Source organism: Callorhinus ursinus, unplaced genomic scaffold, assembly GCF_003265705.2.
Source record: "Callorhinus ursinus isolate GAN/ISIS: 27379988/994484 unplaced genomic scaffold, GSC_fseal_2.0 scaffold27, whole genome shotgun sequence".
NCBI classification, from domain to species: domain Eukaryota; kingdom Metazoa; phylum Chordata; class Mammalia; order Carnivora; family Otariidae; genus Callorhinus; species Callorhinus ursinus.
In genome coordinates, this window is record NW_027397089.1 from 14,403,321 (window position 1) to 14,416,398 (window position 13,078).

Consider the following 13,078-nt stretch of genomic DNA (forward strand, 5'->3'; position numbering starts at 1 on the left):
CTTCCTTTTCTTTCTCTCAAAAGGCTCTTAATTCTGTAAGTAAATAGTGGTGATGGTTGCAGAACACTATGAATACACTAAAAAACTGCTGAACCGTACACTTGGTAAACCTTATAGTATGCAAATTATATTTAAATATTAGCCTCAAATGATTTCCCTACAACCATTAAGACAAAACTCTTAGATTTTCTATAATAACCTCATCTTTTTTTTTTTAGGATTTTATTTGAAAGAGAGAAAGAGAGAGAGAGAGAAAGTACAAGCAGGGGGAGGGGCAGAGGGAGAGGGAGAAGCAGGCTCCCGGCTGAGCAGGGAGCCCAATGCGGGACTCAATCCCAGGACCCTGAAATCATGACCTGCGCCGAAGGCAGACACTTAACCAACTGAGCCATCCAGGCGCCCCAACCCTCATCTTCATATACTAAGGGTAGGCAAAAATTTCTTAAAACAGAATACAAAAAGCATTATTTTTAAAAAAAAGTTGGTAAATTAGGTTTCACTGAAATTAGAAACTATTCCTCAAAAGATCCCATTAGAAAACCAAAGACAGGAGTGCCTGGCTGGCTCAGTTGGTGGAGCACGTGACTCTTGATCTCCGGGTTGTGAGTTTGAGCCCCACACTGGGTGTAGAGATTACTTAAAAAAAAAATAAACAAGGGACACCTGGGTGGCTCAGTCGTTAAGCGTCTGCCTTCGGCTCGGGTCATGATCCCAGGGTCCTGGGATCGAGTCCCGCATCGGGCTCCCTGCTCAGTGGGGAGCCTGCTTCTCCCTCTCCCACTCCCCCTGCTTGTGTTCCCTCTCTCGCTGTCTCTCTGTCAAAGAAATAAATAAAATCTTTAAAATAAATAAATAAATAAACAAACAAACAAAATAGGAAACCAAAGACAGATTGGGAGAAGGTATTTGCAATACATATAGATGACAAAGAAATTATATCCAAAATATATTAAAAATATATATAATAAAAGACAAGCCAGGGACACCTGGGTGGCTCAGTCGTTAAGTGTCTGCCTTCAGCTCAGGTCATGATCCCAACGGTCCTGGGATTGAGCCCCACACTGGGCTCCCCGCTCAGCGGGAAGCCTGCTTCTCCCTCTCCCACTCCCCCTGCTTGTGTTCCCTCTCTCACTGTTATCTCTGTCAAATGAATAAATAAAATCTTAAAAAAAAAATTAAATTAAAATAAATGCTCATGTTATTTAAAAAAAAAAAAAGGAGAGAGAGACAAGCCATTCAATAAAATAAGAGGAAAAGGCTTAAATAGGCACTTCCCCCAAAACAGGAAATTCAAATAGCCATAAACACATGAAAATGTGCTCAACACCTCATTTCTCATCAGGGAAGTACAATTAAAGCCAAAATGAGATACCACTACAAATCTACCAGAATGGCTAAAATTAAAAGACTGATAATACCAAGATATAGAGCAACTAAAACTCTAATTCACTGCTGGTGTGAATGTAAAATGATACAAGCAATTTGGGTAAGAGTTGTAGTTTCCAAAGCTAAAAATGCCCTATTCTATGACTTGGTAATTCCACTTATAAGGTAAACAGCCAAGAGAAACTAGGTTAAATAAAATGCTACAACCAGAACTAAGCCAGGATGACTGAAATCATAATAGAGCCAGGGGAGATGAGAGGACAGAAGAACAGACTGGAAAGGGAATTAAGAAATTCCATTTTGGGGCGCCTGGGTGGCTCAGTTGGTTAAGCGACTGCCTTCGGCTCAGGTCATGATCCTGGAGTCCCGGGATCGAGTCCCACATCGGGCTTCCTGCTCGGCAGGGAGTCTGCTTCTCCCTCTGACCCTCTGACCCTCTTCCCTCTCGTGCTTTCTATCTCTCATTCTCTCTCTCTCTCAAATAAATAAATAAAATCTTTAAAAAAAAAAAAAAAAAAGAAATTCCATTTTACTGAAAGTATTTTTCATCAGGGTGGTGGTGGCACGGGTGCATACACACATATGAAACAAACTGTTGAACACTTAAGGATACTTTAGACACTTCATTGTACATTGTAACTAAAATATTTTTTCAAAACAAGAGAATCCCTCAAACATCATCACCTCATGACCCTCTCTCTATAGTTGACTCCCACTTACTTTCTACTACTCTTCCCAGTCCTTATTATGGTATTTTTAATTGATCCCTAATCCCTATTTCCAGAGAACCTTTCAAAGGTCACTATTAAAGCATTTAAAACATTTCATTACTTAGGGGCGCCTGGGTGGCTCAGTTGGTTAAACCGCTGCCTTCAGCTCAGGCCATGATCCCAGGGTCCTGGGATCAAGCCCCACATCGGGCTCCCTGCTCATGCAGGAAGCCTGCTTCTCCCTCTGCCTGCCACTCCCCCTGCTTGTGCTCTCTCCCTCCCTCTCTCTCTGTGTCAAATAAATAAATAAAATCTTTAAAAAAAAAATTTCATTACTTAAATCTATTTAGATCTGTATACATCTGAAGAAATGTTAAGTTCCCTGAAGAGCTGAGGCCTGGCTTTCTTATTCACCTTGCTTCCAAGGTGCCTAGCACACTGCCATGTACTGGAGATATCAATAAATGTTTTCTGGATTTAAATAACTCCTATGGGGATGCCTGGGTGGCTCAGTTGGTTAAGCGTCAGCCTTCAGCTCAGGTCATGATCCCAGAGTCCTGGGATGGAGTCCCACATTGTGCTTCCTGCTGAGCAGGAAGCCTGCTTCTCCCTCTTCCTCTGCCTGCCGCTCCCCCTGCTTGTGCTCACTCTCTCTCTGACAAATAAATAAAATCTTTTTAAAAAAAAATCAATCAATAAATTAATTAAACGATGCCTATGACTTATAGAACAATCCCTCACTAAATCATTCCCCTTAACTTCTGTCTTTTAAAGACAATTTGTTTCCCCCTCTCCAATGGCAATCTTCTACCATTTCTAAAAAGAGGATTTGGGAGAAAAAAATACATCTGAAATGAATCTGCACATCATAATCAACCCCAGCAGGATTGCTTCTCTAAATAAAAATGTATGGAAATACACACAATGAGAAAGTAAATGATTCTTCTACTTTAAAAACAATAAGCTCCTACATTTATTGGATACATATTGTACAGCTCTATGAGGTAACTATTCTTACCAGCTACACCTTAGATGGGAAGTTTAAAAACTGTCCCAGATCAGGCGCCTGGGTGGCTCAGTTGGTTAAGCGACTGCCTTCGGCTCAGGTCATGATCGTGGAGTCCTGGAATCGAGTCCCACATCGGGCTCCCTGCTCAGCAGGGAGTCTGCTTCTCCCTCTGACCCTCTTCCCTCTCATGCTCTCTATCTCTCATTCTCTCTCTCAAATAAATAAATAAAATCTTTAAAAAAAAAAAAAAACAAAAAACTGTCCCACATCATACATTTCCAGTACCTACCAGGGCCAGGATCTAAAGTATGACCACAGGAAAGACTAGGGTGTTAAAGTTATATAAGACCCACATGCCAAGAGAAAGTTCAATGAGACCATTTATTTAAAAAAGAATAAAGTGGGGTGCCTAGCTGGCTCAGCCAGTAGAGCATGCAAATCTTGATCTCAGAGTCATGAGTTCAAGGCCCACACTGGGCATAGAGCTTGCTTAATATAAATTAATTAATTAATATTTTTTAAAATAAAAAATAAAGAAAATTTATAAGAAAAAGAAACCCAAATAGTTAAACATATGAAAAGATGCCCAAATTCCCTCATAATGAAAGAAAAGTAAACTCAAACTACATTAGGATGCAATTTCTCATCTATTAGACTGGCAAAAATCCAAAAATTTGACAACACCTTCTTAGTAGTGCTATTGAGAAGGCAGATGCTCTAATAATGATGATGAGGACACAACCCCTAGGGTGGTCAATTTGGCAATATTTATCAAAATCACCAATACTTACATAACCTTTGGTCCACCCTCTCTTATCATTTTTAGGAATTTTTCCTACATATATAATTATACATGTACAAAATGACATTATGGTCAAAGATCTATCACTGCAGCACTATTTAAAATAGCCAAAGACTAGAAATAACCCAAGTGTTTATACAAGTTTGGTTAAATAAACTGAAAGAACATTCTCTATGAACAAATATAGAAAGATCTCTAGCATAAAGTAAAAGAACAAGGTACACATACGTGCAACAAAGATATTAACAGTGGGGGAAACTTGGTATAGGGTATAAGGGAGCTCTGTAATCTTTATAATATTACTGTAAACCTAAAACTGCTTTAAAATAAAAAGCTTAGGGGCACCTGGGTGGCTCAGTCAGATAATCATCTGCCTTTGGCTCAGGTCATGATCCTGGGGTCCTGGGATTGAGCCCTGCGTCCGGCTCCCTGCTCAACGGGGAATCTGCTTCTCCCTCTCCCTCTACCCCTCCTTGCCAATCATGCGCTCTCTCTCAAATAAATAAAATCTTTAAAATAAAACAAAATGAAAAATTTACAAAAATAAGGTATAGACAGTGTACAGTTCACTAGATTACGTGTAAGAAAGGAAAATGAAACTACATATTTACCTGCTTATACTTTCATAAAGAAATACTAGAAGAATTCGCTAGAAACTACTAACAGTGATACATATTTGGCGAAGAAGGAACAAGAAAATGGGGCAATATTTCTCAATATAAGCTATTATTTTTTTTTAACTTGTTAAAGATTGTCTTTCCCAAAAGAAAATGGAGTAATTTTTAAAAAGCAGCTCCACAAGAATTATCTCCTTCTATAATGAAACCCAAGGAAAGTTTCTGGCACAGTATTTACATACCAGTAGATTATGAGTTTAACAACTATTAAACTTCTCTAAACATAAACTTTTAACCTCTATGGTATATGCTTTCCATAATTAAAAACCAAAATATTTTGTTCAATTTTGAATGAAGATAAATAGAAAAATGGTTTTTATAGACACTTGCTCTTCATACAATTTCTCAGAATACACCTATTTGACACAGTAATTTACAACAAAGCTCAGTAATATGATCTCAAAACTAGTGAAAACAAACCCCTTAATGTTGTACAAGTTCACTTTTTTGTATAATAATCAGTGTTGTTTGCTAATAAAAAGAGTGAAACCTATGGCAGTGAAAAAACAAAGAGCACAAAGTATTAAATGCCACCAATTTTAAAGACATGTATTCACATTGGTCTGCTCATTAGCTATTTTGAAGACCCTAAACTCACTTTTTTTCTGTTCTCCAAATTTTAAGAATTGGATTAATTTATCTTTATCTCCATCTATTTTTTAAATTCCATGTATCCACAGGAATGTCTAAACAAGTACTTATTTTTAATTTTAAGAAGGGCAAAAGTATGCCCATTAAGAAATACATCAACTAAAAGTTAAAACAACTCACATATGCTTACTTACCTTGAAAGGTTTGTCTCCACTGTGTGTCAGCATATGCCTCTGTAACCAACTCTGACTGGTTGACGGAGTGTTATACACTTTGCAACCTTTCCATAAGCAAACAAATACCTGTTAAAAGAAGAGCCATAATAATTTTCATCACTCATTTCAACAGTTTTATTCCTTGTAAATTCAAATGAACACGTTGCAAGTCTTTAATTGACAAAAAGAGCCATTAATGTATGAGTCAGTCAAAATGCTTAAAGTTTTGAACTTCCAGTATGAGAGGCATGGTTTTAACCTTTTCCCCTTAAGGCTGCTGTCCAATTCCTTAAATGGGGACTGACAAACCAATCCCAAAGTGTCACTGAGAAGGAAATATACAAAATATTAACAATATATCCCTAAGGAACCAGGACTATACACCATTATTTTTATATTTACTACATGAGGGAACAAGCATGTATTAATCATAAATATCAGGAAAATACAAGGGTATAAACAATAAAAATAAATCAAAATAATCAAATATTAATTTTTAAAGATGAACTTAAAAAATTAGTAAAGCAATTAAATTACCAAATTAAATTTTTCTGCTCTTGATTCCTTATTCTCACATACATACTAATACTCAATTTTACAATGTTCTATTCATTAAAAATTATTTCTAATTATCTTGATTATGAAGCAAAATCTAATACAAAATGTTAAATTAATACAATTGCAAAAGCAATGGGCATAAACTGTCCTATCATCCATGATAGATCCACATTCCTGGATTCACGTAATTGAGTATAACTGGGCTTGGAAAGTATTAATCTAACAACTAACAATCTAATCTTTATCATCTTCCCACTAATGAGAGATCAGTTTTCTAACATTATATTTCCATCAAACTGAACACTGAAAACTGTCCCCCAACATCAGTAAAAGTACGAATCCACTGTAATCATAACCTTCAAAGAATCATTTATAGGCTCTGCTCTTTTCTAAGAGCAATTATAAAAAGAACATTTTGAAGACTTTACTATATGTAGAAAAGAATAAACTTACAGAACTGAAGAAACAATCATTAAACAGTTTAAAATAAATTTTTTAAAGCCTAGAAAAATCAACAGCCTAAAATAACTGAATTTTTACTGAAAACCAAAACCATTTTATATCAGATAGGTCTAACAAGGCAATACTGCTTTTGCTGTTTGACACACTGTTTGGATACATATCCTGACTCCTGGACAGATTGGCTAATTTCTTTTAGTTACTTTTAGTTAAACAGATATAGAAATCCTAACATTTCCTCCTTCATACTTAAAATCCCCGACCCTAGTGTAGGTTTATAAAATGATTCCTGAAGTTCCCAGAATTAAAAGCTACTTTTTAAATAAATGTGTAAAAAAGAAAGAAGTTCTTAAAACTATACGTATTATCTTGTGGAAATTAATTCAATAATGTTTAATAATCACATGCAGATGATCAGTGCTATCTATCAATTTCCTCACTCAAGACTACTACATTCTAAGTCTTGAATATTCAATTCAAGTAATAAACAGGACTCAGAGGTTGGTTTAAAATTCTCTCACAAGTCATACCACATAAAGAAAAATGCCTCAAAGCAAGTAATTGGAAAAAAAATTAACGTCATTTATGCAATGATTTTTTTAACAGTGAAGACTGCTGTCTTAACTCTTAAGCAAGCTCTGTGCTGAGTTACTTTCAAACAATTAAGGTAAATACTCAAACACTGCCCCTATCTAACATTAGCCAACCACTACATTTGAGAGCAACAACAATCTCTGACTTCTAATTTTTCCCCTGGTAATAAACATGAATATGGAGACAACAGCAGACTGTAATTCCACTCGATAATAGCCTTCACTCTGAGTAGGTATGGGCTAGACTCTACATGGAATATTGTCTAGTAACATTATTAGAGAAACACCTTCAGGTTCAAAGAAAAACCATAACCTTCAACCTAATGAATTTTATAGGAAATGAAGTGTAAAGAGACCAAAGTTAACTATGTTTAGCTATAATGGGGTGAAATATTTGGAAAATAATTCCTGGGCGGCGTGGGAGGTAGGGGAAGAGGAAGCACTAAAGTTGCACAAAGACAAAAGAGGCACCACAACACCACACCAAGGATCCATAAAAACCACAAAACTGTTGAGGCGCCTGGGTGGCTCAGTTGGTTGAGCGACTGCCTTCAGCTCAGGTCATGATCTCAGGGTCCTGGGATCGAGCCCCACATCAGGCTCCCTGCTCCGTGGGAAGCCTGCTTCTCCCTCTCCCACTCCCTCTGCTTGTGTTCCCTCTCTTGCTGTCTCTGTCAAATAAATAAATAAAATCTTTAAAAAAAAAAAAAAAACCACAAAACTCTTTAAAAGCTGAATTTTTTTCCTAATCTGTTAGGAAGACACTTCGATAAAAAAAGTTCAAAATCTGACAAAAGGGTCTTCTAACGTGAGTTTTTAGATGCACAGTATCTGAAAAATGTTTTCATACCCAATTTTTAGAAACTTTCTCATTGTAAAAATTAACCCTGAAAACCAACCAAACACCATAGGAATCCAATCCAAATGTGAAAGGAATTATTCAAGAATAAAATCTGTCATGCTTCCTCTATACCATCTTAAAACAAATTAAGATCTAGCTGTATTAATTAGAATGCTGAGGCACAGAGGTACACAGTGTAGTATCTCATGATAGGCAGACTTATATAAGGTTTATTATTAGATGTAATATAAATAGGGGCCCCTGGGTGGCTCATTTAAGTGTCTGACTCTTGATTTTGGCGCAGGTCATGATCTCAGGGTGCGCTCAGCATGGAGTCTGCTTGAGAGATTCCCTCTCTCCCTCTGCTCCTCCCCCTGCTTGTGCTCTCTCCCTCTCTCAAATATATAAATAAAATATTTTAAAAAAAGAAAAGTAACGGAAATAGCACAAAAGTAAATGACCTGAATTCTACCCAGAGCTTTCACACTTCGCAGCAATGCTGGAAGAATACTTATCTAAACCTCTATTTCCTTTTTCATCAAACACTGTGAGCACACATTTGCTAACTCTAAAATATGATGAAAATGCAAGATTATATATTATATGTTCTCTCAGAAGGACTACTGAACAGAAAAATTGGGTTTATAATAGACACTGGCGGTCCTTTCTCAAAATAACTGCCACCCAATTTTTCTGCCAGACTGTCTTAAGAAAAAAGAAAAGAAACCCCACACAGTTATTAAAAGAATATTTCTGGACTACCAGAGAATCTTCAAATTTATAACAACCTAACTTAAAAGATGTAGAGGTCTAAAATTTCAATGTTACAGGGAGGTTTGGGCTTTCTGCTGAGAGGTCTTCTGGAAAACCTTCCTCATTACTATCAGAACAGGTCAGTTTTACCTCAAGGGAACGCCTCCGAAATGCCCCAAATTAAAAAGAATGGTACAAACCTGGGGACCAAGGCTAGTGTAAATCTCCTTCACTTTCATCAGTTTCTTTAACCAAATGTACCAAGGGTATTTTTCTGACTGTATTCATGGCTTACTCTTTTGACAGTTTGTGTGACGGTATAAAGATACATGCACTTAAACCTATCTGGCCACTAACATTTCACACTTGGAAGTGTACAAATGAATCCAACAAAATTTTAAGTAAATTGTAAAATCTACTGCAAAAGAATAAAACGCAACGTGACAGAATCTAAGTATGTGTAAGGAAAATTCAGTTAGTAGTAAGGTAAATTAAAACCCAGCCAAGATGATCTCACTTACAGGATTAAAGATCACTGATTAAAAGGCTACTTGGTGAAGAGAGGCTCTTGCAGCCTCAAGTGAGGGGTGATGGTGGATTGAACTAGCGTGGTGGCGGTAGAGTGGAACTCAGTTTCTGGATATATTATTAAGTTTTGTGAATATGAAATAGGACATTCTTATTGATCTGACCATGTCCATATCAAGAGTGCCTATAAACACTGAAATTTTATAATGAGAAACCCAGGAGTACCCAATGGAAAAACAACTGTATGAAGAGATGATTACCCACTATGAAACTTGTGCATTGTTGATGGGCATATTACTAAGAGACAAACTATTTACAAATGAATAAATATTTTTATGTCAAAAAAAAAAAAAAAAAAACCCAGCCAAGTACGGGGCGTCTGGGTGGCTCAGTCGTTAAGCGTCTGCCTTCAGCTCAGGTCATGGGCCCAGGGTCCTGGGATCGAGCCCCACATTGGGCTCCCTGCTCAGAGGGAAGCCTGCTTCTCCCTCTCCCATTTCCTCTGCTTCTGTTCCCTCTCTGTGTCTCTGTCAAATAAATAAAATCTTTAATAAAATAATAATAAAAAAAATCAGCCAAGTATATTCTAAGTAGAGCCAGTAGGCAATATAATTTATATGGAGGGGTAGGGAAAGGGGCTAGTTTACCAAGGAATTAGATTCCTTTTGCAGTAAAATGATACAGAAAGATTTTATATAAAGCAAAAGATACACCATCTACAGTCAGGAAAGGGTTGGATGATTTCATGGATCCCTTAAGCTTTAATATTTCTCAGGAAAAAACCCAGCTCACTGTTTTACAAGATTTGAACAAACAGAAAAGAAACAAAGTATTTTTATATGTAATTATTTTGTCTCAAATTCAGTTTGCTCTTCCAAGACCTAAAATGACAGCTATAATATTTTGTATCTTATTATTTTTAGCCACATTAAATGAACATTTTCAATTTTCTCTGTTAAAAGATATTTAATAAAAGAGAGGACAAAAATACTTAATGGAACACTCAAATTACAAGAATTAAGTATTTCTCCTTTATTACAAAAGATATGACCAATTTCAGGTTGTGTTCAGGAGATACCAGATAGGCAATCAAAACTCAAAGTGACCTCCTAATGATTTCACTTCTAGGAGCATTCCAATTTAACCCTGACTGTCTACAAATGTCATTTCATATAGCATATAAAGGTAACTGATCTCATTCAAATCTTTGAATATCATCCCTCCCCTGCAAATCTCCCGTGGGACCTCTGCCCTCAAACACCCAAGAACATATACAAAAATGAATTAATAAAATGACACATGTAAAATAACTCCTGCATCAAGAAACAGATTTCTTGGGGCGCCTGGGTGGCTCAGTCATTAGGCGTCTGCCTTCGGCTCGGGTCATGATCCCGGGGTCCTGGGATCGAGCCCCACATCGGGCTCCCTGCTCAGCGGAAGCCTGCTTCTCCCTCTCCCGCTCCCCCTGCTTGTGTTCCCTCTCTCGCTGTCTCTCTGTCAAATAAATAAATAAAATCTTTAAAAAAAAAAAAACAAACAGATTTCTTTCTGGCAACTGTTTTTTAAAGTGAGAAATAGTTAAAACAGAAAGACGAGAACACTAATGGATGAACCACTGAAATCCTACAAGACGAAGTTTCCCACCTACCAAGACTTCAGTGTATATTGAGGATACTGGAATTTGAAATTTGATTAGTAAAATAGTTGTCCAGTTTTTGAAATCCAGTCATGCATCGAAGTATGGACCCAAGAACACAATTCTACCATACCTAACCAAAAAAGGTTAACTTTTTTTTTTAAGCTTCTTTGTTTTTATATTTTAAATAAGAGCACTTTCATAAATGTTCTTTAAAAGGTACATTTCAGGTGCCTGAGTGGTGGAGGTGGTTAAGTATCTGACTCTTGGGTTGGGCTCAAGTAGTGATCTCAGGATCGTGAGATCGAGGCCCTCATCAGGCTCTGTCCTCAGCACAGAGTCTGCTTGAGACTCTCTCCTGCTCCCTGTGTGCTGCCTCCAATTAAATAATCTTTAAAAAAAAAAAAAGTCACATTCATTAATTTGGTATTTAAGTGGTTAGTTTAACTTTTGAAATAGAAGAATCTACCCACTTTGATATATGAAAAGGTCAGGAAAAGCTACTCTACCCAATTTCAGCCTCCAAATATAATTAGAGTCCATGTGACATGGCAACATAAAAAGCTTAAAGGGCGGGGGGGAAGAAGTTTCTAAGCTGTTACATGATGGTTTTATTTTCCCAGGGTGACAATCAGAACGGGATGAGAAAAAGAACAGGATTAATATAGTATTTAGGGCGCCTGGGTGGCTCAGACGGTTGGGCATCTGCCTTCGGCCCGGTCGTGATCCCAGGGTCCTGGGATCGAGTCCCACATCGGGCTCCCTGCTCGGAGGGGGGCCTGCTTCTCCCTCTCCCTCTGCTGCTCTTTCACTCTCTCTGTCAAATAAATAAACGGAACCTTTAAAAATATATATAGTATTTAGGTCTTGCTAACTTACTGCTCCAATAAAACTGTCATCTTTTAATAATCAGAAGCATAAAATCCTCTCGAGGTACCAATTTTTTCATTTGTTTCTGTTCCATCAAGACGGTTTAACACTTGGGGTAGAAAGAAGAGAAATAAGAAATCTAAAAAAATAAAATTATGTCATGAAAATCAGCCGTTTCCCACATATATGAAGTATCTAGAACAAAGTTATGAAGACAAAGTTCAATGGTGGTTACTAGGTGCTGGGGAAAGGGAGGATTAGGGATTTACTGCTGAATGGGTATAGATTTGTTTTGAGATACTGAAAAAATTCTGGAAATGGATAGTGTTGATGGTTGTACAACAATGTGAATATACTTAATGCCACTGAACTGTATGCTTAAAAACAGTTACAATGATTTTTTTAAAGTTCCCTTCAAAGAGGCCATTCAAAAAAAAAAAAGTCCCAGCCAACACCCACTTTATTTTAAGCACAAAACCAGATCAAGATTTCCTGTTACATAGCTGTGTCTAGTTTTCAAAGTTTCATTCATACTTTCATTCTGAAAGCTTAAGTCTATGTACCAATGACAGGTATGTAAAAAATAATTTGAATGTATTTTCTCCACTGCTGATTCTTTAACATTTGTAGTTCAGCAATTAATGTCCTTCAAAGATCAGGCCTCCTTTCTGTGGCCAAAACAGCATTAGTCTTAAAAATTATGAATATGCATTCAAGAAATGGCATGGGGGCAGGGAGGTTCATTTTAGCAAGTTTATACTTATAGAAATACCAAGACTTCATGCTTAGCTCTTTGATATCAATTAAGTAAATATAGCTGCAGTGATTACATGATAGATTCAGTCTGCATCTCCATTTTTTCTACAGATCCTTAAAGGGCTAAAAACTTTCTCATAAGGCTGTGTACCAACTCCTCAACATGTAGGATCCAACACTTAGGAATGTGAAATTCTCCCACACCTACTAAGAGAAGCCCAGTAATCCATGATCCTATATATAGTTGCTAAAAAGGCTAAAAACTAAAAAAGCATCATGCCATGGCTCAAAATGCTATCTTAGTGACATATACCAAGTGACATCAAGCACTGGCTCACAAAAGGCAACTCTGTAATAAATAGGAAACCAACTCAGTTGATAGTTCACACTAAAAATCTGAAATATGTGAGAAGGGAAAAAGGCTATTACAAAATATATTACAAAAATAACCTAACCACTGAGCTGGGCTGGATTAGAAGGTGAAAATACCATATGACGGGCAAAGTTCATTAATATACCATCTGTTGTCAAAAATCAAATCTATTAAGACAAATCTTTACTTATCAAATTTAAGTAATCAAAAGATTGACACACTACAACATATTGTGACAATGGCAAAGATTTCTTAAAAGAAATTTCAATGCACAAATACCACCAGTTAAAATGTTAGAGATGCTTATATGATTGCATGTTT

The 13,078-nt window shown here is 36.8% G+C and overlaps 1 protein-coding gene across 1 annotated transcript in view; it reads right to left on the reverse strand.

The window, feature by feature from the left end:
• The window catches only part of AEBP2 (AE binding protein 2), a 68,797-nt gene that overhangs the window by 31,078 nt on the left and 24,641 nt on the right, over positions 1 to 13,078 (reverse strand). Inside the window, exon 3 of the mRNA XM_025879829.2 lies at positions 5,370 to 5,477. Coding sequence (XP_025735614.1) covers positions 5,370 to 5,477 — 108 coding nt within the window. The remainder of the gene's footprint in view (positions 1 to 5,369; positions 5,478 to 13,078) is intronic.